The sequence below is a fragment of the Xylocopa sonorina genome, chromosome 9 (assembly GCF_050948175.1).
Source record: "Xylocopa sonorina isolate GNS202 chromosome 9, iyXylSono1_principal, whole genome shotgun sequence".
NCBI classification, from domain to species: Eukaryota; Metazoa; Arthropoda; class Insecta; order Hymenoptera; family Apidae; genus Xylocopa; species Xylocopa sonorina.
Genome location: NC_135201.1, coordinates 3,219,566 through 3,244,894, shown reverse-complemented (window position 1 = coordinate 3,244,894; position 25,329 = coordinate 3,219,566). Strand labels below are relative to the sequence as shown.

Here is a 25,329-nt window from a genome sequence, read left to right as displayed (position 1 = left end):
ATATTGGATTCCAAGTTTTCGGTTATTCTTGCGTTTCGATGGATTGATTCACAGCTGTTGGCCGAGGAGAGGCGCGCGCGCGAAATCTACGGTGTTAAATTTATGATCGAGCCGGGTGAAAATTGAAATTCGGCTTGTTCGCGAACAGCTGTAATTTTCCCGCCTACACGCGGCGTGCCCGTGATTTCTTCATTTTTAAACCTAACGCGAATTATCCAGCGGACATTTTAGAAGATATTGTGCCGTTCAGAACGTAACAGTACCCGCGCCGCCATTGTTGTATTTTTCTATTGTACGCCGCGGCAAAGTTCAGAACGAAAAGTGATTGAATATTAAATTTTGCCATGAGCCCATGGGAACTCGATTGTTCCCCGCCCGTTGCAAAAACAATTATATAAAGCGGCGCACTCGCTTTGACATGGAATTGATTATTTTTTCATAACGCGTTACATTTGATAACTGCGAAAATGGCCCATTCCCACCACTTACTTCGTAAATTGTGCTAACAAAGATTCATAAATGGAAACAAAGTTCGGTGAAAAACGTTTCTAGAATACATTTCTCGCGTACAGCGGCGCGCGCCAGCGAACTAGTTTCCCCTGGAATTTCGCTATAAAAAGTTGAGGCAATACCCCCATTAAAAATTGCATTTCCCATCTGCATTTCTTCCCGATTTATTCGCTGCACCAACAGCTTCGCAGTGAAAAATATCGTATCGCGAACATGTTTCACCATCATTACTCTCTACCGTTAACGCGTACACACGGTTGATCCAATCGAACGGAAAGGTTCTCCACCGTTACTTGTTCTAATCCATCGCAAAGTAAATTCAATCAATTTAACCGAACGAAGCTGGTGCAGCGCGAAATAATGCGCAACATTGACTCAACGATATCTTATCAAATGCATAATATATGGCGCGATTAACCTGGTGGCGACGTTGTCAGCGGAAACTGTCTGCTCTCAACGATTTCGTTTTGTCGGATCATTGATTTTACACGTCCCGTGTAGGACCTAAACGCATTGCGACGACACCTTCCCAACGCCGCAGCCGCGCCCAAGGTAGAAGCACGGATATACACGGCGCGCGTATCCTCTTCCCTGAACGCAACGAGCAGAGTAACACGGCCGCCCCCGTCCCTTCCATTTTCGCGTACATCGCGTTTACGTTCAAAGCGGCAGTATGCTTTTCACGTAACGTCATAAACGAGATGCTGAAAAGTGCACGGTGCGCTGGTAAATTGGAGCGCGCGCGGCGCTTCGACGCCCGCGATGCTTCGAGGAGTCGCGTAGAAAAAGACGCGGGATGATCGCGTTTTCACCCCCTCGATACCTGTCGCTCGAATCAACGCGATTCAATTTCATTCGGTTACCCCTTTTCTCTCCTCCTCTCCATTGGCGCCCACTTTAAACGATCGCGAAGATGCGCTCGCTCGAGACTCGCGCCCATTCGCAGTCTAATTTTCGCCAAAAATTCGCGGAGACCTCGAAAGAATTACTCGATTCCCAGCGTCAGCCAGTCCTACGATCTTTATGCGACTCGTCTGGTAGACGGAGAATCCGATTGGACGACTTCCTCGAGGCGAGCGAGTATCAGAAGAGCGATCGTCGGCTCGGTTTAAAAATAAAATCGGGAAAGGATGTCAAGCGACGAGGCGAGAAGCGGTCCGGGACCGAGTTGAGTAATTAACGAGGTTCGAAGTCGAGTTGACGTTTCGCTTGAAGCGTTCCGCGGAACTTTGCATCCGCTCGTAAACTCGGGAGAAGTCGCGTGTGATTTATTCAAACGAACCGAGAGCTGACGGATCGCGTCCATTCGCGGCGGTAGTCGCGTTCGATCGGGACATCCGCGCGCGCCCGCGCGCCAATCCACGCGCGAGGAACGCGCCAGGATGGTGGAATCCTCTTATATTATCCTATCCAAAGGAGCCGTTGTTCTTGGCAGAAACGGGACAACCTCTCTCGCGCCCGTTTCCCTCTGCGTAGAGAGACGGAAAACGGTCGGACAAACTGGCGCGCAACGATGTTCTTTGATATTAGGTGCCAGTCGAGCCCGGCCAGGATGGCAGCGTGACGTGGCAAAGAGACGGGCTCGTTCCTCGACGTAGGTATAAATTGCAAATTAGTTTACCGTCCCCGGCGAGCGCTCGCTTGTTGGTTTATCCGGCGTGTCGCCTGGCTTCGCCCTCGACCCCCTCCCCCCTTTGGCCCGAGTTCTATCCCGTTTCATCCTGGATCTAGAAGGCAGCCACCACTGCTCGTAGCTGCGACGCGTTCTCTCGCGATCCTTGCTCCCGACCACGGCATCCTTGATTCCGGCATGGAGATACAGCGGTGAATTTCGAGGCGAACGGATTCTTTCGAGCACAACTAACGCGTCGTAACTCTGTCCGGGACAGAAGATCTCCGACTCGAAGTCCAAGTCCGGAGAGAGGGACCTCGTTTCAAAGCGGCGTTTGTCTCCGACGTACTGTAGCGGGACGACGACGGTACGAGGTCTGCTAGTTACTCCTTTCTGGTAACTTTTCCTGGGACGAGCCAGTCGAGGAGGCTCTCTCTTTCGTTACAAATCCTGGGGCTTTCCATTATTCTCGCCGAAAAGCTCGCCGGAACGCGGACTAGCGAGCACAAAACGCTTTCTTCGATCCACGTCGAAACTATCGAAGACGGCTCGGAGGGACGTCAAAGGGGGCCTTTATGCGCGAACGAGACGAAGAATTAGTTGCGACGTGACTGGCAGACGGCACGGTTTCCTGCGCCCTCCTCCATCGCTGGGCCGAGGGAACAATGGAAAGTTGTTGGACGCGCCCGTTCGAGCACCCTTTGGTCCTCCGCGTGCGTATCCGCGGTAACTCGGCGATCCTACATGTGATAATTTTCTCAAAACACCGGAGTGCCACTCGAAAGTTGAGGGGCGTACGAACGCGCGAGTGCGCCGACGAATCGAAACAAAAGATTTTCGCCTTGACGGGTGTGCTGCCTGCCGGTCGGGAAGGTCTTGCGAGCCGCGCGCGCGTAGAGAAGCGAGAGAAAGTGAAGGAAGAGCGGGAGAGGACTAGTCGCGACGGAAGAGAAAATTGGAAGAGTCTATATACCAGCAGGGAGAGCCGGGAAAGCCGGTACAAAGAGAAAGAAACGGGCGGAAAAGGCGGGCGAGACCGCGCGAGGGGCGCGGCGGAGCCGTGGGTTGGGACGTTCCCGCAGGACACGACCCGGCAAATGAGCCGGAGGATGCAAATCAATCCCACGACGCAGCCCTCCAAATTGTGCACCTACGCTCGAATGCGGCAATCCCTTTTCCGGTAGCTGCAGCAGGGGACCAGGCAGCTCCACGGCGACGGCGATGGCGACAGCGATGCGACTGCTGCCAGTGGAGGGCGTGCTGCCTCCCCTCGGGTACGTCGATGCAACGGTGTCGACCCCCGTGTGTGTCGCATCCGCGACGCCGCTACGATCCCACGGTGCACACGATCGAGCGTGTGCACAGTCGACAGACGCGACGAGGACGCGTCGTCGTATCGACGCGTTCCTCCAACATCCTCGACTGTGCCTTATCGCGTACTCTTCTCGTCGTTGCCCATTTTCCACGGGACAGCTACGCGTCCGCGGGAAGGTAATCGAGCAACTCCGTCGGAACGCAATTTAACAAGTTAGAATGGTAGACGATGAACCAGGAAACAGGGTCGGCGAATGGGGTGGCGGTCGCAGGGGGTGACGGTTCGCGCAGATTCACAAAGGCGAGATTACGATGGCGAGGTTTGCGGGACAGGAAACGCATCGATCGCTCGCGTCCCCGTCTATGGCGAGGATAAAATTTAATTGCCGGCAAACGTGCTCGCAGTTTGACTGGCGACTGCTTTGTTATCGAAACGATCGTTGTAAGCGGAGAAGAGGACCATGGAGAGAAAGAGAGAGAAAGAGAGAGAGAGAGAGAGAGAAAGAGATGGACATAGATAGATAGAGGAAGAGCGTAGTAACATGGACGATGTAATCAAATTCGAGGACGAAAGTCCACCGAATTACCCGGCGAGTTTTCCAACGAGCAAGTTTCGCTAGCGTGCATTAAGCCGTGGTCATTCCGGTGGATACGGTCAAAGCTATTACGACGGAGGACCCGGGAAGCGCGACGCGTCGCGTTTTGGGATGACTCTCGGCGCATCGCGGCGGTCGAACGTGGACGTGGACGTGTTAGTTTAATTACTTTGCGAATATTAATTATCGCGGGGCTTATTCGAACCACGAAACGTGGCCCGGCCGCTTAACCGGGATACCGAGCCTGTTGCGCGTTGCGATTTTATCGACGATTCGATCGGCTGGTAGGGCCAGGGCGCTGGTTCTCTCTCTCTCTCTCTCTCTCTCTCTCTCTGTTCGCAGTATAATCGTCGATTAGAGGGTTGCGCGCGGTGGAATTTCGTTGGATCCGATTTCGTTACCGCGAGAGGAAACGAACTGGCGACAGAAACAGAAATCCTGGCCCCGTGTTCGCTCCAAGAGATTCCCTTCCGGACGTTCGATTCCGTGGAATCGGAATTATCCGGACTAGAAGATTTCCGGGTCTCGCCCGGCAGAGACGGCGGGAATCCGCCACCAGGGATTTTTCGCCCCCCCAGCGTGGGAGTACCGATGAACGGAGGAAAGGACTCGATTAGCAAATTGATGCGACTCGCGAGCGCCGCGGCTCTTCGATCGCGGATGTTGATCAATTACGGTAATTGTTGTCCCCGTCGTTGGTAGGTTGTCAAGCGAACAATGGCCCGTCTGCTCCTTCGTGCCTGGGCATCATAGCAATCACGTTAAAGCGCATAGCTACGAGCGAGCGAGCCGCGCTTCCGGCTAGCCGCAGTCTCGTTTATCTAGCGCGAAGCTCGCTTCGTTCTCTCTTTTTTTTTCCCCCCCCCTACTCTTCCCTTCCTTTCTCGTCTCGACCCCTTCAGCGTCCATTTCGTCGAGGCGAAACCGCCTCTTTTTCCGCGGCACCACGTCGGATTACAACGTCGAACTCGTTCGAGGGTATTGCCAGACGCGCGTCCCGAAAGTGCGCTGGGCTGACGGCGGGGAACGGGGGCAGGACAGAGGGGCCTGCGGACGAGACGGATCCGCGGAATATCGGGTAAACGGGAAAATCTCCGATATGTAAAGCAAAGAAATACGTCGACTCGCGTTCGATAGTCCAAATACATTGTCGGCGACGGGTAACCGTTTCCATTACCGGCGCGATCCGGCCATCGAAACGGTCGACCCCCGACTCTAATCGAGAAACGATTCGCGGTTCGCGCGCGTCGCGACTGCCGCTGCGTCTCCGTTTCACCCTCCCCCTCCGCGCGCTCCTCTCTGCAATCGATATTTAACGCGGAAAATCGAGAAATATAGAGACGGACCGCTAAACAACAGTAATAATAGCGATAAATCGCCTTTATTGCATCAATGTAACGATGAAATATACCGAGGCTCGATAAATCTCTATTCCTGCACTTAACTCGCCCAGCAAATTACAATATGCACGGGGTGGGGAGGGTAAATGCAGCGAAACTTTAAAGACGGGTAACTTTCGAGCCTACTCCGCTGGTCCGTCGTGACTAGCGAGAGAATGGCATCGATGAACACGGGGAAACTTTTCAAGGAAGCTCGTACAGCTTCGAAACGAGGTTTAACCGGAGAGCAAATGAAAAGGGGGTCTCGGTTAGTCTGGCCGTCAGGCAGACCGGATTGCCAGAGCGAGCAAAGCGACCTCGCGTACCAGTTCAGCGATCCCGATACGTATCCCAACGATAAGTAGAGCATCGCTTGCCTTCTTGTTTCAGGTACGATCTAGAGAAGGACAAGCTTTACTCCATCTCGTGGTACAAGGATGACGAGGAGTTCTACAGATACGTGCCTAGAGGGGAGCCCACGAAGCACAGCTATCGCGTGGAGGACGTTAAAGTTGACGTGAGTTGAAAGGCCCTTTGTATCCCGCACCAACCAGCCTCGCCTCCGACTTTGCTATCAGATCTCCGCATTGCCGCGTTCCAGGCGCCGCCTCGCGACAACTGGCCCCCACGACCCTTCGGTTTTACTGCTCCACGCATTCGACATAGCTGCGCGAGGCCGTTTCACCTGACGCTCGCGCGACCGATCGCATCGCGTCCCGCGCGATTAACCGTCGAGATCCGCTGCCGGGAGCTGAGAGCTCGCGGGGAACCGACGAAACGCGCGGAGGGACCTCGCGGGCGGGAATTCCATTTACGAGACGCCACGGTTCAAGAGCGTAGTTACTACGCTTCTTTTATCTCGCATCCAACTTCAATATCCATCGCATATAGACTTCTTTGTGCATCGCGAGATGCGCTGAAACGCGCGCAATTACCTTTCGCGAGTATGCATCGGCAGATCGATCTAGGGTAAACACACTTTTGGTAAACAGCTTTTCTACCGTTGCCAACGGTTGGGGAATTTTCCAACGCACGGGAGTTACCTTGGGGACATTGTTCCTGGGTGATTCTCTTTTTTTTTTTCTTTCTCGTTTCGCGTCGTTTCGCGTTCGTAACAGGGTTCGTAACGAGTCGACGCGAGGAATTGGTCGCGTGACCGTAAAGAGGTCCATTTCAGGTTCGAAGACGCGACGCGTAGATGAATATCGTTGGAATTGGCGTTTCCGCGAGATCTGCGTTCGCGATGGAGAGAATTGTAGACGAGGAGTAAGCAACGGTGTGGATAGAAGAACGTTCGAATATTGAAGCGTTCCGCGTCGGTGGCGAACGTAAAGCCCGACGGCCACCGTCGTGGCAGTAACGCGCTCGACCGCGGCGTAAAACGGCCGTGGAACGAAGAAACGGAATCGCGCGTTTGTTCGCGAACGATCTTTCGGCATTGCCGTTGAAATATCGCTTGCTCATGGCCGAGACGCGGCGCAGCTTTCCAAGTAACAGCCCTCTATTCAATTTCCCCTTTCGAATTTTATTCGACGTCACTATAAAAGTATTTCATCGAGGAGGAATCGAAGGAACGGGTCCGCGGGCGGGGCCAGGGAGTGTCGAAGAGAGAGAGAGAGATGAAAGGAAAGCGCACATACATACATAGAAAATTCGCGATACTCCGCGATATACGTCGTCGCGCGTTGTCCCCCGCATAGCCGAAATGAGGTCGCCTTTATCGTCCCGAATAAATGTTTGACGAATCGGGACAACGCGCCGCGGCGAGAAAAGGAGAGTGGGTGGAATGGAGAGAGGAGACGATCGCCGCCTGTCAGGAATCGAAACAAGAGAAAGGCGTAAAGTCGAAAGGTGGCGTAGAGTGTATGGTACAGTTGACAGCGGATAAGGTGAGGAAAGACGAAAGGTAGAGGGTGAAAAAGAGGGAGCCAGAGAGAGAGAGAGAGAGAGAGAGAGGGAGAAAGAAAAGAGACAGAGGTGCGGGGGATCGATTTCTCGGATCGCGCGATGCGGTCCCAGAGGCCACGGTGAGCGAAACGGTGAACGCGGAGGCTCGTCTATTCTCGATACGATACGTCCGCTTCCGATTCACGTTTTGGAAGGCACGAAAGTTCCGTTTTCCTCGACGCTCGTTAATATCGGCCGACGCGTAACGAGCATTACGTGAGTCGAATCGGCTCATCCCTTTGCCCCGTTCTCGAGATCGAGACGAGAGCTAGAACGAATAAGAGAGAAAGAGAGACAGAGAGAGAGAGAGAGAGAGAGAGAGAGAGAGAGAGAGAGAGAGAGAGAGGGAGAATGGCTATTAATCTGGCTCGGTCCAATGGCTCTCCGATATCGACAAAGAAATTTCTCCGTGGACAAAAGCGAGCGTGTCTTTTCGCCCCCTATACCCTGGCCATTCCTCCGCTCGGATACGGTCTCGTGACACTTATTGGAGTAGCAGGAATTAAGTGGATTTAGCGGGTAGACTCGTATATTTCTACCGGGGCCCTCGACTTTTAATTTTCCCTCTCATTCGCCCCTTTGCTCCGTTACGTAACGCCACTTAATTTCGCTATCTGAAAATTTTAAATCGTCCTCCCTCGTTTCCCGACATTTATTCAACTCACCCCCCCGTCGACCGTCCATCCTCGACGTGGCCTCTCGCGCGGCCCGTCGAGAGAAAGGGGACCGCCGCGGTGCACCAAGCGTGATTATCCGCGATCTCTCTCTCTCTCTCTCTCTCTCTCTCTCTCTCTCTCTCTCTCTCTCTCTCTCTCTCCTGGCAAACTAATCGACGACGAGTAGAGGCGATTAAGCGCTTTATCCGGCGAACATCGTCTTCACCGTCGACAATACTTTGAACGACCGACGCTCGTTCCCCAGGCCGGCGTCGACCTTTTTCGAAACCCGCCCCCCCCCCCCGCGATAATCCGCCGTTCGTTAATTCCCTCCTTAGCTAAAGACAAGAGGGGGCGGGAGTTTGAAAGGGTGGCGGACTTTAAAATCGTCTTTCGGATACAACGTCGGAACTTCTCGTCGAGAGGGAATCGAAGACCAAAACCTGAACTCTGGCCAACGAATTCTTCCGCGAAACTTTTCCACCCCTCCATCTGACCCCCTCGCCTCTTTATTCTGGTCTGGAAAAGTTTACTTTCCCGAAGAAGCGGCGATCCTCTTCTTTCGCGTCACGACGCGTTTCCGTCGATGCGATTGTAGCTCACGGGAAACAGCATGAAACGAGTCACGTTTTATCAGTACCCGTCCGTCGACGTAGCGACGTGCCGCGTCTCCCCCGTCGAGTCGCGAGGCACGCGTCCTTCTCTCTCTTTCTCTCTCTCTTTACCTTGCTCTCCCTTTTCCCGTGCCTCGAACGACCTAAATCGGTCGAACGGTCCAAGTCCGTCAGACGAAGTAACCCCTGGAGGTAATGCGATTCCCGCGGACGTTTCGAGTTTACTCCCGCCTCCGTCGCCGTGCCCTCTTGTTTTCCCGCAACTTTTCTCGCCGGTGGCAAATCGATTTGTCGATGAAGAAAGTTCGCGCCCGACCGACTCTCGCCGCCACGGAATAAACGTCGACGTTTCTTCGCGATAACCTAACCTACCCCGAGCGAACTTGTTCCGAACTCGGGCCGCTTGTACCTGCAGGAGGGAACTCCGTTCCCAGAGTTCCTCTGGATGATCGTCGCGCGCCGCTACGCAATCCTGGGTCCCGTTCCAGATACGTCGATGTTGCCGGATAAAAAGTGGAGCCCCTCGAATCCACGTTAAAGGGATGATAAATTTTCCGGTGCACGGCTAGCAGAGTACTGGCCCGAGCAGAATGTCTCCCGACAACAGATACATCATTCTTTTCCTCTAGTAAACGTATAGAGTTTGCTCGCTACGTATGCTTACTGTGTAACTTCGCTGTGTATACGGGACGTGTATTAACTTCCCTCTTCAATCAAAAACTAGTTTCGGCCAAACACGGTTATTTGCATTGAAGAATTTACGTAATTTACCAGCGAGTAGATTATACGAGCGATGTATGCGAACGTTTCACCAGAAACCGTGGAATTTTCTTCGTTTCCATTTCGACGTTCTTTCGGTCGCTCGCTTGCGTTTCGTCGATGAACCGCGAATCTCCGTGAAAATTTCTATCTACATGCAAATAAAGAAATGCAAGCTAAATGAACGTCCGCGTGCATCCCGTTGTTTTTCGCGCGTTCAAGTTTACCCATAAATAAGTAAACATTTGCAGTTGCATCGTCGTTGTTACAACTGAGCAGAGATACGTTCGTTCTCCTCCTCCCTCTCGCCGTTTTATTCTGGCCGTCTTTCCGGTTCTATGGGGTACTCGCGGGAAACACACGTTCCACGAAACCCTCGATCGTTCGCGCACTCGGTAGATCTAACACGTTCGAGCCAAACACTCGGCTCCCGTGCACCCGTCGCTCCAGCCCAAACACTCATTATTTGCGCAGGCAACTCAACCAGTCCGACACCATTTTATCGCGAATGAAATTAGAGGCTGGCACATAACGAGCGTGGAAACGGGTGCGCGAAAGAGGAGAGGGTGCACGCCCCCGTAACGCGAAAGCGAAAAGACCCGCGCGATGGGGTAAACGGATTATCAGAGCGTCGCGATTCCATCTATTGCGGGTCTTCTCTCCCGCTTGTCTCTCTCTCTCCTTCCTCATCCATCACCCGCCTGCTCGCCTCTCTCGTTCTACGCAAACGTGGTACAAAGTAGGGATGAATTGCGATCAGATACGCCTATCGGGTCACCTCGCAAACTAACCCACTAAACTAACGATCCAGATGCCCGCCCTCTGACCATTTACCTCTGTCGACACTGTACCATTCTCTAGAGATATATTCCCCGTTCTTTCCTTTAACAACTGAATGTTGCGCGAATCGAGTGGCAAGGATGTATAAAATGTATCGAGTAGTATAAACTATAAAGGAGATGTCTATCCATCGGCATGGTAGCTCCACGAACGTTCGAGCTCTGAAAGCTACGATTTAACAGAGAAATAGCCCGCGCGAAGCATTTCCTCGAGATTGAATTCGAGACGAATCGATCCGCCGCGTAAGAAGATGCGAAGATCGACAGAGGATACGAAAATTTCCGCGGAACATCGCCCTTTCGAGCAAACTTATTCATATTCGACGAGGTGAAACTGGTATTGTCTCGAATTCGCGCGATACCGTCCGTACAGCGTCGACTTATTCCACTGCGGTTTGCCTGGCAAGCGGTGAGGGCGGTCGAGCAGCGTCGGATCAACGACGTACCTTTTCCACTCGCCGCCGGACCGAGTCCGCCGTGTCATCCAACTCGCCTAAATAACTTTCAGTAGGATAGAGCCGGTACTAGGCGGGCGGCTGCAACTATGGCAATAAATCGATCTAAGCGCGTAAGCCTCTTACCCGCCTAATAGCGTAATATTCTGTCTATGAAGAATAATTTCGAGCAGCCGCGCGCAACCCTGACGCGCTGGGGATTCGTCGAGCGCCGACAAAAGTCGACGGGACAAGTGGAACAGGCGACTGTTTGCACTACCGATTGAACGGGCTCCTCGTCTCGTTCGATTTGTATCGGGCCACGGGGCTGAAAGAGGTGAAAGGGTTTTTTTCCGGATCGCTTGGGCCCCGGTTGCGACCGTCGTGGCCGTCGGATTCCCCTTTGAAAGATAAAACGACCCTTGTCGCGAATTCGAGAAGAATAGATAGAACGAACAATTATCGCGCGAGTCAATTTGTATCGACTGGTGAAAGATATTTCCGTCTCGCTGTTCCCCGCGTAACGATGCTTGTGCAACTGCAATTGGACAACAAGTTACATTCTGCCGGTGGAAATGAGTGGAAAATGTAAAGCAGAATTCCCTCGTTTCGAGTGGTGTTTTTTGGGACGAAATCGAGTTTGGAAATTTCGCGGAGCATGCGTGGAATTAGGTGACTCTCGACTATGTTAGTGTGGATGTCTATGAATTTAGCCAGAAGCACGTTTACTCGGCAAATGTGTAAACTCGACGTTCACGAAAAGGGACGCTTCAAACGAGAAATTCCCTTCTACATTTTCCACTTATTTCTGCTTATAGAATAACATGAGCCCAAGATGTCCCATACGAGATGGTTCCACGAATGAACATTGTAAGCACGTACGTAAGTGGATCCTGGGATGCAATTTTTCTCCTCGTTTCAACGTTTAACCCACTTCGTAGCCCCGCGCCACGTTCAACAGGCCTAGAAGAATCTCTATCGAGTTTATCGAACGAGCGTCGATTCTGTTACAGCATCGACTGTCTGACGACCAGCAAGTTCTGCTGCAAGACGTCAGCCTGCAGACCAGCGGACAATACAAGTGCGAGGTGAGCGCGGAGGCGCCCAGCTTCAATTCGGTCAGCGGCGAGGCCAAAATGGAAGTCGTCGGTGAGTACGCCTCCTCGTCGTCCAATTCGAAATCTAGTCCCAGTGCTGGTGCCCGCTAATTAATAATCCTTTGAACGCGTCTATCGAACCGCCGTGATTCGAGCAAAGCTTTCGTTGCTTACGAATTCCGGCCGTCTGTCGGAAGGAGGATAGTGGGGCAAATATTCCGCTGGCAAACGCAATTGCTATTTTCGAATAGACGAAAGAGAGGACCCGTTAACGAGACTCGACGCCGGATCAAAGGAGGATCGATCGAGCCGAAAACTGGATTAGTGTCCCGGCACGAAGGTCGAAACGGGAACAGCCATTCGAACGCGTTCCCGTAAACGTCGCGACGCTCGTCTGGCTTCGGTTTTAACCTGCTCGCGCTCACACGCGAGGCCAGACCTACGACAAGGGAGAGGAGCATCGATCCCTACCCCTTCGAGAGGGTGGGAGCATCGAAGGCGATCAATTTTAAGATCGCGTAAATATTACGGGGGTCGTAAGTCAGTCTGGCGTCGTAACTGGGATGCCGTGCGGACGCATGAAAGACGGCGCGGAGGGTGTACGAAGGAAATGGTCGGAGATGAGGAACGAAAAGGAAAGACTTCTCGGCCGTAAAAGCATCCTCGACTCGGCGCTGGGAAAGTCTTTAGTCTCTCGCGCGCGCCGCGAAGTCCCTCGTCTCAGAGGCGGTCTCGCGTCTTCGGAAACGGCGGAATTTCCTTTCTTCGTCGCGTTCCTCTTCTCTGCTAGTCCACTCGGTGCTCCACGAGCCACGCACGATCGATAACCCACCACATGCACCCGCCATTGCCGTGCACTCGCCGACCTCGTGGAAAATTTGACGCACGGAAAATAACGCGCGGGTTATCGCCCCGTGCACCACCGCGTCCTTCGACCCTGCCGTTCCCATCCATCCTTTCTACTTCTCCACTTTCCCTCGAGATCCTTTACGAAGCCAACGCGTCGTTCGCTTTAACCCTTTCACTATCATTGGGTCACGGTTGGGCCGCCAAACATCGATCGCAACCAGTGAGACGGGACGCTTCAACGTTTTTACCTGCTAGTTTACCAATCATCACGTGGTATGCCTGCGGGGTAATAAGTAAACTTTCTGGTGAAGAAGTTCAACTACTGAAGCAGCCACGGATGAGAGACCATCGAAAAACCGCGTGCCACGGGTTCACCGAGTCCTCCAAGAGAACGTCTACCCTCCCGTCCAACCCTGTGCTCCCTTAAACGAATAGTTCCTCGTCTCTCGTAAATTTCAATTTGCTACCACCGCACCCTCCCCGCCCTCCGTGCTTCTTTACCTCGTTGCGAGGGATCGCGAACACGTCCGCGGAGTGTACCACGGTAACTACCTGGCAAAAGAGCCGAGCGAGGGAGGAGAGGGGCACGTCGTCCCGTTGTAATCCGAGTCGTGTATCTTTGCGCGAAAGGTTGATCGCCTCGCAGGAAAGGATCAATCCGGTCGCAGTCGCGAATGGCTTCGTTGAATATTCCGAGCGGGGGTTGTGTGTCGCGACAGCTTCGAAGGCTTATCAGTAGATAGGTGGCGGGCGCGCGGGGGATGAACTTTTATCGCGATCGTGCTCTCGAAAACGATTCGACGGCCGACCGTTTTCCTCTCAACCGGATCCAGATTAAATCTCCGGCCGTGAAAACGTCGAGGATCCACCTCGCGGCGATGCGCGCGATAAAAAGGAATCGCTCGATCGCGATTCGATCGATCACCACGCTCGCTACGCTGCCAGGGCCGCTCGCGGGATTCGAACTCGAATTCGCGCCCGTTTCATCGTGAAGTGAACGTCTCCGCGATTGGGAGTCGGGCGTTCCACCGAGAGGGGCTTGAAAAACCGAGGAACGAGGAGGGGTGAGAAAAGCGTTTAGCGTCATTGAAGTTGGCGTCGTTAACGAGGAGGGAGAGACACCCTTATCGTCCTGCGGTTAACTGACGTTACGAAAGGAGTCTCTACTAAGAGGACAGAGAGAGAGAACGTCCTGTGGCTCCCTCTGGACGCGTCGAAGCGATCGCGCGTAAATGTTCTCGATATGATTGCAGTTCTGCCGCAAGACGGACCGAGGATAACCGGCGAGGAGAAGATTTACGCCACGGGCGACGTTCTGGGGATGAACTGCACCAGCGGCAAGTCCCATCCGCGCGCGATTCTCAAGTGGTTCATCAACGGAAAACAGGTAAGAGTAGAAACAGTGGCCCAGCCTGTCGTCGCTACAGCGTTGCGAAGGTCGAAGGTTATAGATATGGAGTTCAGGGGGCCTACTGCGAGCAAATGCACGAGGCTAAGGGGCAGGACGAGATGGCTAGGAGAACGAGACTGGGGGGGGGGATCATTAAAGGAAAGAGCTAAGGAGGGAGAGATCGGTCTGGTTAGCAGGGAGCGACACGGCGAGCGATACCGGCGCAACGACGACGATGCTTGATGAGCCAAAGCTCCAATTAACGAGCGGTACCGAAAGCCGTGGGTACAACGCGTGTATAACGGAGCGCAGTCGTGTCTACATCCGTTGCTGCATAAACGTGCCACAGCCAACCACCGCCGCCACCCTTTCGCTTCGCCTACTCCGAAACTCGACGACTTTTCTCCGTCCTCGCTCTATTCATCTTCCGCCTGCTTTCTCTCTCTCCTTCTCTTCCTCGACCTCGCGGAAAGGTTGCGCGAGGAGGGAGCGCTGGCGGATGGCGGGGGTGGAAAGAATCGAGCGAGATTGCGCGAAACAAACAAACGGCCGAGACGGCAGTCGGTCGTTGGAACAACGAAACTCGGGCAACTCGGTTAATTGCTAATTAATCCGCGTCACGTAGACGAAAGGAATCTAATTTGGCCGCGAAGAAGGCCCGCCGTCGCGGGGATTTAAATATAATCCGCAAAGTGGCGGCAGTTGAGGCTTGCTGCGCGAGCGGATACGGGCAGGCGGCGTTCGCGCTCGCTAGCGCGTATTATATGCTACGTGCTTCGAGATTACGCCCGATGAACGTCTCTCGGTGGCTCCACCGTGGGGCTTCGCAACGAATCGGGCGCGACGGGCTCGAAAACTTTCCTGCCGCTCCCCCTGTAGCCGTGTTGCTCTCGAGGAAAACTTGCGAGCCCGTCACGACGGTGTCCATTAGGAGTTAAGGCGGGAGTTCAACGCGCCACTTAACGCGGCTAATATTGTTTCGAAAACGCGTGAACCGTCCTTGGCGGGGGTCTCGAAAGAGATTTGGCCCGCGTCGACGAATACTCGGGGGTCTTCGACTTTTCTGCAGCAACGGCTCGACGTCGATCGCTCGCGCGTCCCGCCTCCGGCTGCACTTAATCTTCGATTCTCTTTTCAATTACCCAACGTCAGCCGAGTTAACGAAGCCCCGTCTCGGAGCCGTATCACACTGGCGGTTTCGACGCGATTTTTCATTAGACATCATTTTGTCTGCTGTGCGGTTTACATTTTTTTTCTTTTTTATAGTGAAGACAGAGAACGTTTGACAATGGAAACGATTTTACTATACCGTGATTTGCTGTATTTACCGAGTTCATTTCGCTGTATTTGCAGAAGCGCATCCGACTGCATCAAGACAGGCAAACGAGTGTCTGTATAGCTCTGTGAAATTACCCTGACACTGATTAGGCGTGTACGAACGTAGTCGAAATGGAATTGTCTGCGATGTGAAAAATGGCAGTCGTTAAAAAGAGGATGGAACAAAGCTTGGAGTAAGGAGAGATGAAAGGTACGAGAGGAAAGCAAGTACGCGCGGAAAAACTCAAAGAAAAGCTGTAAAGCAATAAGGATTGAAGGCGTAGAATTCTCTGAGAGCCTTGACACCGAATGGTGAACGAAGTGGAAACGGTATCAAAAATAAGAAATATTAGGTCAAAAATTTTGTAAAATGATAAATGCGCGAAAATTGAAAGAAAATTTGTAGAAGATCTGTCGAACAACGACATCGAAATTACGGTAATCGTATACTGAAATTTACCACCACTATTTTCTAATGTTTGTTATAATAACTCAATTATTGTCGACTAAAACCAATTCAGATTGAAACTATTGCCGGATTTCAAGCGAACGAACCACCAGATGCGACCAAATCGCGTGCGGTGCAACTATCTCCGCCACCAGCCTACGAACATGTTTGTTCGTAATAACGTCCCGTCAAACTATCGCGCGATTATCGCTGGTCGATACAATCGCCCGAAAACCGCCAGTGTGAAACCACTCTGCGACGCGTGCGATCGAATTGATATTTTATCAAAATATCCTCGGTTCGAAACAGGAAGGAAGGTGCGCGTTACCGACGACGAGGGAACGCGGATGGAACAGGCAACGAGAAACAGAAGAAAAAAAAAGAAAAAATACGACGGAGCCACGATCAAAGGGATCGAGGAAGGCGACTGCGGCTTAAAAATGATTTAATTTAGGGACTCGTTTATCTCTCGGCTTCCCGTCGCCTCCGAGTCTTCCGCTTTCCTGGCAGACTGGTCCGTCTCGCTGGCAGTGTCGTTCCTTGATAAAATTCTAAAGAATTTGCCCGCGAACCGTGAACGCGAAGAAATTTCCTCGGGAAATCTAGGCTATACTGGGACCACTGAGAGATGGTGTCGCAGCTTTCCAGTGTCTTACGCTGCAAACGATTCCCCTCGTGCGCCATAACATCGATATTCACGAATACACATCCGTATATATAGATACATCACGGTTTGGAAATATCAGAATGGAGGATTCTTTTAAAAAATGACAGGCGAAGCATATTGCTAAATTTTGTTACGTACCGTACTCCATCGATATTATTGTATATTCCGCTTAACGCAGTAAAATCCAATACACTCACCTGGCATCGTTTTCCGTTCGCTTCATACGCAGACTGAACCGAGACTATAAATACAAGATCCTTCTATCGCTACGTCGACATCTATTTCTTGGTCGTCCAGACAGGTGTCTCAAATATTCTCAGACGTTATTAGCAATCTAAATTACTCGACCGAACTACTGATCAGTCGCGTTCTCCGGCAAGATACGTAACGATTATCAAATCTGCGTAGCAAGCAAGTATTCAGATATCGTTGAAAGGGAGTGCTGTCCGTCTACTGATGATCGGTACAGGTGGAAGATACTCGCGACACGAGACAAGAGCGATGTCCCGATGGGGCTGGTAAATCCATGCGCCATCTCTCAGTGGCCCTTGCGTAGCTGCCGCCGTGCTCCGGCTCCATTTCGCGGAACCGACACGAAGACGTGGTTCTTTGCCACGGCGTGGCCCGCGGCGGCGAATCTCGTTCGCTCTCCGAGGAAATCTCAGTCTGCCTGCGCCGTTTCAACTTGCCACCCATTACACCGCCGCGAGCAATCGCGTTAAATCGCGCGAATCGTATCGCGTTTGCCGTTCGTTCCCGCGATCCCGTCCCACGCGCGTTCCCTTTGCCAGACCAACGTTATACTCTGAGAGTCGTCGTCGTCGTCGTTCGAACGTTTCAACGACGGCTCGACGGACGATAATTCGGAGCCGTCGGCCCTGGGTTGGTAGAGCAAGAGGCAGCCCCCACGGCGTGGTCTCTCGCTGGGACCCGATACCGCCGTTACGATCTAGCAGCTCGATAGAACAGAGTGAACACGTTCCGTCGCTGGTTCGTTTCAGGTGAAGCCCAACACGGAAATAATGTTCGAGCAGCACGGACTCTACTCGGTGATATCCAGTTTACGACTGCAGCTAGAGCCGGGTCACATCGCAGGCGACAAAATAAACGTCAGGTAATACCGTCCTAGGACAATATAATCTTACCACCACCTCTGACCATCTGCTACCGCTATAACCATCCAGCGGAGATGATTAATGCGTCTCTATGAATTTTGTCGAAGATGCGAGGCGAGCGTGCAATTGGACTCGAACTCGGACGCGCCGCTCATCGAGACGCGCCACACGGAAGTCTTCGGTAAGCCATACGTAGCGATGGGCCCGCGCTTCGTTCGAGCGCGTTCGAACCTTACGGATGACGCAACGTTTCAATTTTTTTAAACTTTTTATATCGCAAACAGGATAAGCTGGTAATATGGAAATCGAGGGACCCGCGTCTACTTTTTAACCAGTCGACTGTGGGATTTAGCTTCAACGGATCAGCACAGGGTGCGCGGATTAAAAACAAGCAACGACGTGTATACACGTCGAACGCAGGGCAAACGGTACTATTATACGTTTTACGAAAAACGAGGAGGGATTATATTTCTATTCGTCAAAAAAACTAACAATTCGTTTCTGAATACGTTATTCTTACTAAAGAATTGAAAATTGATTGACAGATCTTGAAAATTGTCAAAAAATAATAAAATACATAAACAAGGAAAATTGAAGATAGCCAGAATAAACAAGAAAAATAAGAAAATAGTTTACAAAATTTCAAGCTATGTATATAAAGGGGACATCCCATCAAATAATATTCTTATTACATTATATTGAGATTTCGAATTTTTGAAGTGAATGGTAATTTTTTTTTTTTTTTTACACGACGAGTATACACGTCAAACGCACTTAACTGGTTAAAGGGTCTTTAAAGCAAGTACGATAGACTGATATACGTGATCGTACAAGTAGAGACATACGATCGATTCTTCTTAGCTAATAATATTAACTAACGTATGCATACGATAATATACAAGTAATATATAGCCTGCAGGTATTAAAAGCAATTATACTTAACACGTTTATACTCGTACTCTTAGTTATTATCAGCACCAAAAGTAGCTTCGGGAGATCAGATTAAAACGGTCTTCTAATTAATTGATACACACATTATCCAAGGAGTTGAATAAATAATGTTCCATATTACCAACTTGCCCCTGATCCTTATATATCATGTATCTACAGCTAAATAAACCAAGCAGAAGGAAAAATAAAATAGAATGAACTGAAATATGCAAAATCCAGACAAGTCATGGACGCACCGTTTCGTGCTTGTGCAGCTGCGATACTGCCTTCATCACTTCGATACCATTTTACGCTAGGTAATTCTAGTGACGCATCGTCGTTTAAATTCATTATTCTTTGCAAAATTGCTAACGAGAGGGCCCGTACTATTTCACACCATTTTAGAGTATCCATCAACCCTTGTAATCTAACCTTCGCCCCATTCAAAAGCTGCTCGATCGCTGAACTCGCGATCTACCCTTGTCACGGCGAGTCCAACGAGCGTAATGCAACGTATCTAGCACAACGTGCAACGTGTCTAGCCTTACATCTACACGATTGAAACGTGTTACATCGCATGTCACACGTCGCACGTTGCATTACACGCGTCCTGAGCCAGAGAGGTAGGGAACACTGGAAAAACCCGATTGGAGGAAATGCATTAACGAAAAATACGATTAAACGCGCAACCGGATTAATTAACCCCTTCCATTCTAAAAGCAGACACCGTAGGTGAACACATTTTATTTCGTACCTCTTATATAAAATAGCGGTACGAAACATAAACGGACGACATAATTAAACATTTAAACATAAAACAACGATATGAGATATAAGTGGACAGAGTAGATGAAAAATCTATAAACACCCCTTCTCGTTCTAACTCTCTCGAGTTCGCTGTGCTCCTATCTCATTCACTTTGACTCCAGCTTACACACTGCTCTTTCATTCGTCGCGTTAATTTCTCTTTTTCACTCGCTTCTGCTTCATCTCGCAATCCCTACTCAGACTTATAAGCGATGCCATCATTCCCAGCAAATCGAAATCGGGAATAATTATTCTGGATGCCGCGCGAAGGAAACCCTCTGTCAGTCGATGGGACTAAAAAGTATCTATTTTACATGGAATCTATTTTCCCTGGCGCTGGTTTCTGGTCGCGTCCTCGAAAAGTTCGAACGCGTCTCGAAAGGGTTCGCGGAACCGTCGCCCTCGATCGTGGACGTTCGAACCTGCGTTTCAACCTGACCCGCTCGCGGACCCATCATTAACCCCAGCCGTGTGCAGAGCCGCTCGCGAACACTATCGTCCGCGCCTTCGTTCGCTCCGCTCGGTGTCGCAGACAACCCCGTGGTTCGTTAGGTTAAAGGGGGCGAGAGAGTGAGTGAGTGAGTGCGAGAGAGAGATAGAGAGAGAGAGAGAGAGAGAGAGAAAGCGAGAGAAGCGTCGAAACGTCGGACGCGTTAATTAACGCGAGCCTGACGGCGCGAGAAACGATTACCTCGTTATTTCCGAGCGAAAGAGGCGCAGCCCCGGTGAGGAACGGGCGCGAGGAGAAGGGCAGAAAGGAGGGGGGTAGACGCAAGGAGTCACTTTCGCAGGAAATTAAGCATCGCTCGCGCGCTCTAACGAATTAAGGATGCTTTACGATCGGCGTTGTCCGTGGAACGGGCCCAGCCGGCGGCCGCAAAGTCAGCCCCCGGTTCCCTCGAGACGCGCCGCGAACCATCCAAATTAAAACAATAATTTACGCTCGTTTACTTTTTGCGCGGCCCTGATCGCCGGCTGCGCCCGCTCTCTCTCCCATCGACGAGAATCGGCGTGTCTACGCGCGTTGTTCTATGCTCGATCACGTCGTACGAATTCGCGTTCGCATTAGAATGCAGATACCGAAGAATCCAACGGGGGAAACGGGCAGATAAATTAGACCGAGCGAGAGCCGCGTGGACGGCGCGTCGCGGCGATCGATTGCAAAGGGACCTGGGAAATTTGGTCGCCGCCAGTTCGAGGGTGAAGGGCGAACGTCGGCTGAAAATCGCCAAAGGGGACGAAGAGGCTGGCGTGCAGAGAGAGAGAGAGAAAGAGAGCGGGAAGGAGAGAGCCGTAGGGTGAAGAAGGACGGGCGAACGTCTCGACGAAATTGCTCTTAACGATCTTCGATTTTCTCGTTAGTCCAGTCGTTCTTGGGAGCGACGTACGTCGCGTTCCGTTTCCCCGCCCTTTTCGATCGTCTCGAAAGAGAAGCCGCAGATTGAGAATTCTCGTACGCGGAAACTTTCCCATCGGTGGGGACCGCCCGGCAGAAAGATCGGGGTCAGACGTAACGGGCAGAGTAAAGTTTACGAGCGAGTCGGCTTAAAAACTTGAAATTGCGCCCGAAATGTTCAACGACATTCATTATGGACGGTCTCCCATCTGGTGGATCGCGATCGACAACGCTCTCTCTCCGCTCGTTCTCTTCTCCCGCGACTAGAACGCTGGCCACCGAAGGTTACCCCTTTCCCCCTGCTTTTGTCGGACAAAATTGTTATAAAACAAAGTTGTATCTCGTATAACCGCCTTTCTATTATTCGCGAACACTAACCTATATAAAGTTGTCTCTAGATGAATTTTAATCAATCCACATATGATAATTCAATTGCCTCTTGAAATATTCATTGTTCGCATGGAAAAAAGGTTTCAAACGGAACGTTCCTTTGCACATGTATACGTGGAAAACGTGGAAACCAACTTTATGTTTCGTTGGTATTACGTACCTTTTAACAACAAGTATTAAGCTATTCGTATTGAGAGCCGTTAATGGAAAAAATGTGTTCGTTTCGAAAAGTAGGGTACGGATTACATCCTGCTATGTCTACTTAGAATTAGATTAATGAATCTGGCCAGTTCGCGCATGCTAATATTGAAAAGTACTTCTGTACAACTGTTGGATTAAGTCAGCCTCATAAAGCTGCCGACCATTCCAACGTAAACAGCTTAGCACTCGTTTATGAAGAAAGACAAGCTACGCGAGATTGTGCGCATCCATTTAAAGAGATTAACCCTTACACGTTCTTTACGTATCCGCCTGCAGAAGAGTGATACCGAATTAAATCCTCCACGGAGCGGAATAAATTTCGTTTGAAACATTTCTTCGAATAATAAAATGTTTCAGGATGCAGGATTCGCTGGAAGAACGTTGATCGATTGGGAGTCGAGTAACCTTCGGCGGCCTCGAGTAAACTCGTGTCCCCCCTGTACCGATAGATTTGTACGAACGGGTAGATTCAATAATGATCGTCGTCGCGGACGATCGAAACGACGCAGAGTTTTCTTTGATGTTTCAGTGGAGGGAGACGCAAGCGTCGCAACGCCATCCGTGTGTCTGACGGTGGCTAGTGCCCTACTTCTACTACTGCCTCTAGTTTAGGAACGAGGGCCACGCGCGGCCGGCCGCGCTCGCCTCCACGGAACCGACACGACGCCAGACGGAGGGACCGCTCTGGACGAAAGCGTGACGCGGCAGGAGAGAGAGGCTAGGATGATAACAAGAGGAGGACGTAGGAAGATTTTCGTGGCGGTCGATGGCCAGTCGATGTTTCTCGGCTGGGACGAGGGACTCGACGAGCACGAGGCGAGACGACGCGAACGAGCACGGGAGGGCATAAGTTCGAACTCGAGGACGCGAGTCAGCCGGGCGAAAGGCCCCGTCGCAGCCAGATGGACGACGCGAATCGCGCGGCTACTTGGCCGATAGGCGATCGATCGTCGCTCGAAGGGATTATCCTGTTCCGGTTTATACGGCACGCGACTCGAAAATACGATTTACGAGCCTGTAAGCCGATTAATTTGGACGATTCGAACGGAACGCCGGCGTCCGCTATGGCGTCCGAAATATTTGTCGAGAACGCGCGGCCGCGTACGGAACCCTTTCGTGACGCGCGATTTTCCCGGATCCGGCGGATCCGTTTTGGCGTTCGCGGGAGCCGCGATCGAGCGAGACGACCCCCGACACACCACCCCCGCGCATATCCGTGTTTTCTCTCGCATGACGCGCACTCGCGTAGCACGCAACGATATCTACGTGTACCTGTTATACGGCTTCGAAGCTTCTATTCCCGTTGTACTTCCGAAAAGGCGTTCCTCGCACTCGAACGCGGCTCACGCTCGCCCAACGAATACGTGTATGTATGTATGTATGTATGTATCTATCTATGTATGCATGGTACGTATGTATGTATGTATGTATGTATGTATGTACGTATGGAATAATCGAGTCCTCCTCAGGGACGATTTTTCTCTTTCTCCCTGTCTGTTTGTCTGTTATGTACGTATGTATGTATGTATGTATGCATGTATGTATGTAGGTATGCGTGCATGGGTGTGTACGTGTGTGTATACTTTGTATATAGCCGCGACGCGCGTACACCTGCCGTATCTACACGTACCTTGCCGGAAATTAGAAGAAGAAAAACGTTTGATCGCATCGATGCGAACTTTATCGTGCTTTCCGTAGAACGTAGGCAACGATCTATCTGGTGGCGTTTCTCCGGAGTTGCACAGTGAAATTCGTCAGACACCACCTAGCCGCCACTCAGTCGACATCCCAAGACCCGAAATCGGAAAGAGATTACGTACTTGTGTGTATGGCCTAATGTATATACATATACATATATATATATATATATATATATTTCGCATATTTAGTAAATAAATCGTATTTCATTAAAAGAAGGTTATCAATCCCATCTCCTTTCTAATTTCGCCAAGAGGCTCTCGATACTTAATATTATTCCAGAGGGACCAATTTGTCCTCGTAGATCAAGATTCAACTGCTCGACGACATATTGTTTGGTATGAGCTGACAGCGATACGCGTCTGACTCCAGCAAAACGCCGATCGAAACTTTTACAGGAAATATTTAGCAGCCCACCGTTGGACAAATCATTCGCGCACTTCCTCTTGCACAATATTCGAGCATTATCATCGTCCACAGTGGCAACACAGTGGCAAAGTTTGCTTACGGAAACGCCGTGAAACACTTCTGTATATTACCGGTTGGCTGTGGCGCGCGCGCTCGCTGGCCCCATTATCTCCCTCGCATTTACGTGTACGCGGAACAGACGAGCGCGATTAGAAGATCTCGGGTGTTCCGTTGCAGGGCACGATCGGCTTTCGCCCACGGACGCGGAGAATTCGCCCGCTCTACCGGCGGTCGTGAAAGAATTAATGGTCGTTCGTGCCACGGGACAATACACGGGGGGTTTCACGTCCAAGGGGCGCCCCTTAACTCGATACCAGGGGAAATTCTCGAGAGGATAAACGGTCGGTCGAGTCTCCCGGAAGACGATCGATGCTAATGGCCCGTGCCAGACCGGGCTGCCTGCCCCGTACCTTTGAATATGTATCGGCGCGCGTACTCCAGGCCTCGCCTTTCGCCTTTGCGTCCTCTGTCTAACCGGTGGTAAATACACGAAACGCGGAGGACCCAAACGGAGCCACCAGCAGCCAACGAGCCAGCTAACCCGGCTCGTCATCGGATCCGATCGCGAACGATTTAGCGACCCGCGCCCCGTTGAATTCGCTTGGTTTTTAAGAGAACGAGCGTGGCAGGCGTACACCATCGACGGAACGAGAGTCAGAGAGGCTTGGCGTCGAGGAGACGTGGAAATCGATGCTCGGCAATTATAACCGTGCCGTCTGTCTCTTTCTCTCTTCCTCTCTTTCAACCTCGCACTCTGCGGCAGGCGTCATCGAACATTCCGTTCGTCGCGATAAACCAAAAATATACGAGACACGTAAATGGGAATAGTCGATAACCCGACGTTACCCGGTTCGGACCCGTAAACGTGAAACGAGGTCGCGATCTTTCGAGCCGTCCGCGAGATCACTTTTTTTTAAACACTCTCGTGACCCAACGACAGATTGCGGACAGAGGCAGAGAGAGAGTTATTAAAATTATTATAATCGACGCGAGTGGCTGCAGGAGCAAGCCACGAGCGAAACCGTCCGCCTAATAAATTCTTCGGTTCGATCGAAATTGAATTGAAAATTCGAAATTGAATCCGGCGAGTTGATCGATATTCCGTTCGCGGCCCCCCGTCTTTGCCGCCCCTTTAATTAACTTGTTCACCGCCGTCTCTCTTTCCTCTTGTTCCGGCCGTTCGCACCTTCGCGTCTCCGCGCTGTCTTTCTCGCCCGACGGTATAAATCTCAATTATTATTCGTCCCACCGCGTCGACTACTTCCACGTCTGCTATTTGTTTTATTTTTCCTTTTTTTTTTTTGCTCTACAATGCCCGTGCATCTCGTGTACCTGCAGCAAGAGACAGGTAACGTAATCCTATCCTAGTGACTACCAACGTCGCCATTACCGGGTGGGCACCCCTTCGAGCCAGTCAAACGAATAACGCTGACACGCTACGATGCCATATGACAGACTACGATGTAACACAAACCGAGGAGATCAAACGATACTAACGCAGTGGAGAATTTTCTTCTACCGACTATTCCTTGTTAACGCAAATCCTATATAGAGATGTACGATCGATGAATAAAATTTGGATCGCAGCATTACTCGATATCTCGTATCGTCTTCCTTTCTCGCTAGTTTACCGCGAGCCTCGTTGTCTGTCGAGCGAATAAACAAAGACGAACCGCCATCGAGGCTCTCATCGAAAGTTCGAGCAAGCAGAGCGAGAATCGTGGATAGGTAGCAAGGTGCCCTTAAAAGTTTCGTGCGGTCGCGGCTCCCGGCGATCGTTCACCGTCTTCCGTAATTTCTCCCGTTCCTCGCCGCATCCTGAATTATAAAATGTCGTGAGCCGGCACCCTAGGCTAGAACCCCGTGCACCTGCCGTTGCTCGCGAAAAGCCCGCAC

At 51.3% G+C, this 25,329-nt stretch overlaps 1 protein-coding gene across 2 annotated transcripts in view; it reads left to right on the top strand.

The window, feature by feature from the left end:
- The window catches only part of LOC143427396 (cell adhesion molecule 2-like), a 52,634-nt gene extending 29,486 nt beyond the window's left edge, over positions 1 to 23,148 (top strand). For both annotated transcript variants that reach the window (XM_076901490.1, XM_076901491.1), the window contains exons 4-9: positions 5,802 to 5,928; positions 11,674 to 11,809; positions 13,860 to 13,993; positions 17,430 to 17,542; positions 17,651 to 17,724; positions 21,797 to 23,148. In XM_076901490.1, coding sequence (XP_076757605.1) covers positions 5,802 to 5,928; positions 11,674 to 11,809; positions 13,860 to 13,993; positions 17,430 to 17,542; positions 17,651 to 17,724; positions 21,797 to 21,879 — 667 coding nt within the window. In that variant the 3' untranslated portion in view covers positions 21,880 to 23,148. The remainder of the gene's footprint in view (positions 1 to 5,801; positions 5,929 to 11,673; positions 11,810 to 13,859; positions 13,994 to 17,429; positions 17,543 to 17,650; positions 17,725 to 21,796) is intronic.
- The last annotated feature ends 2,181 nt before the right edge of the window (positions 23,149 to 25,329 follow it).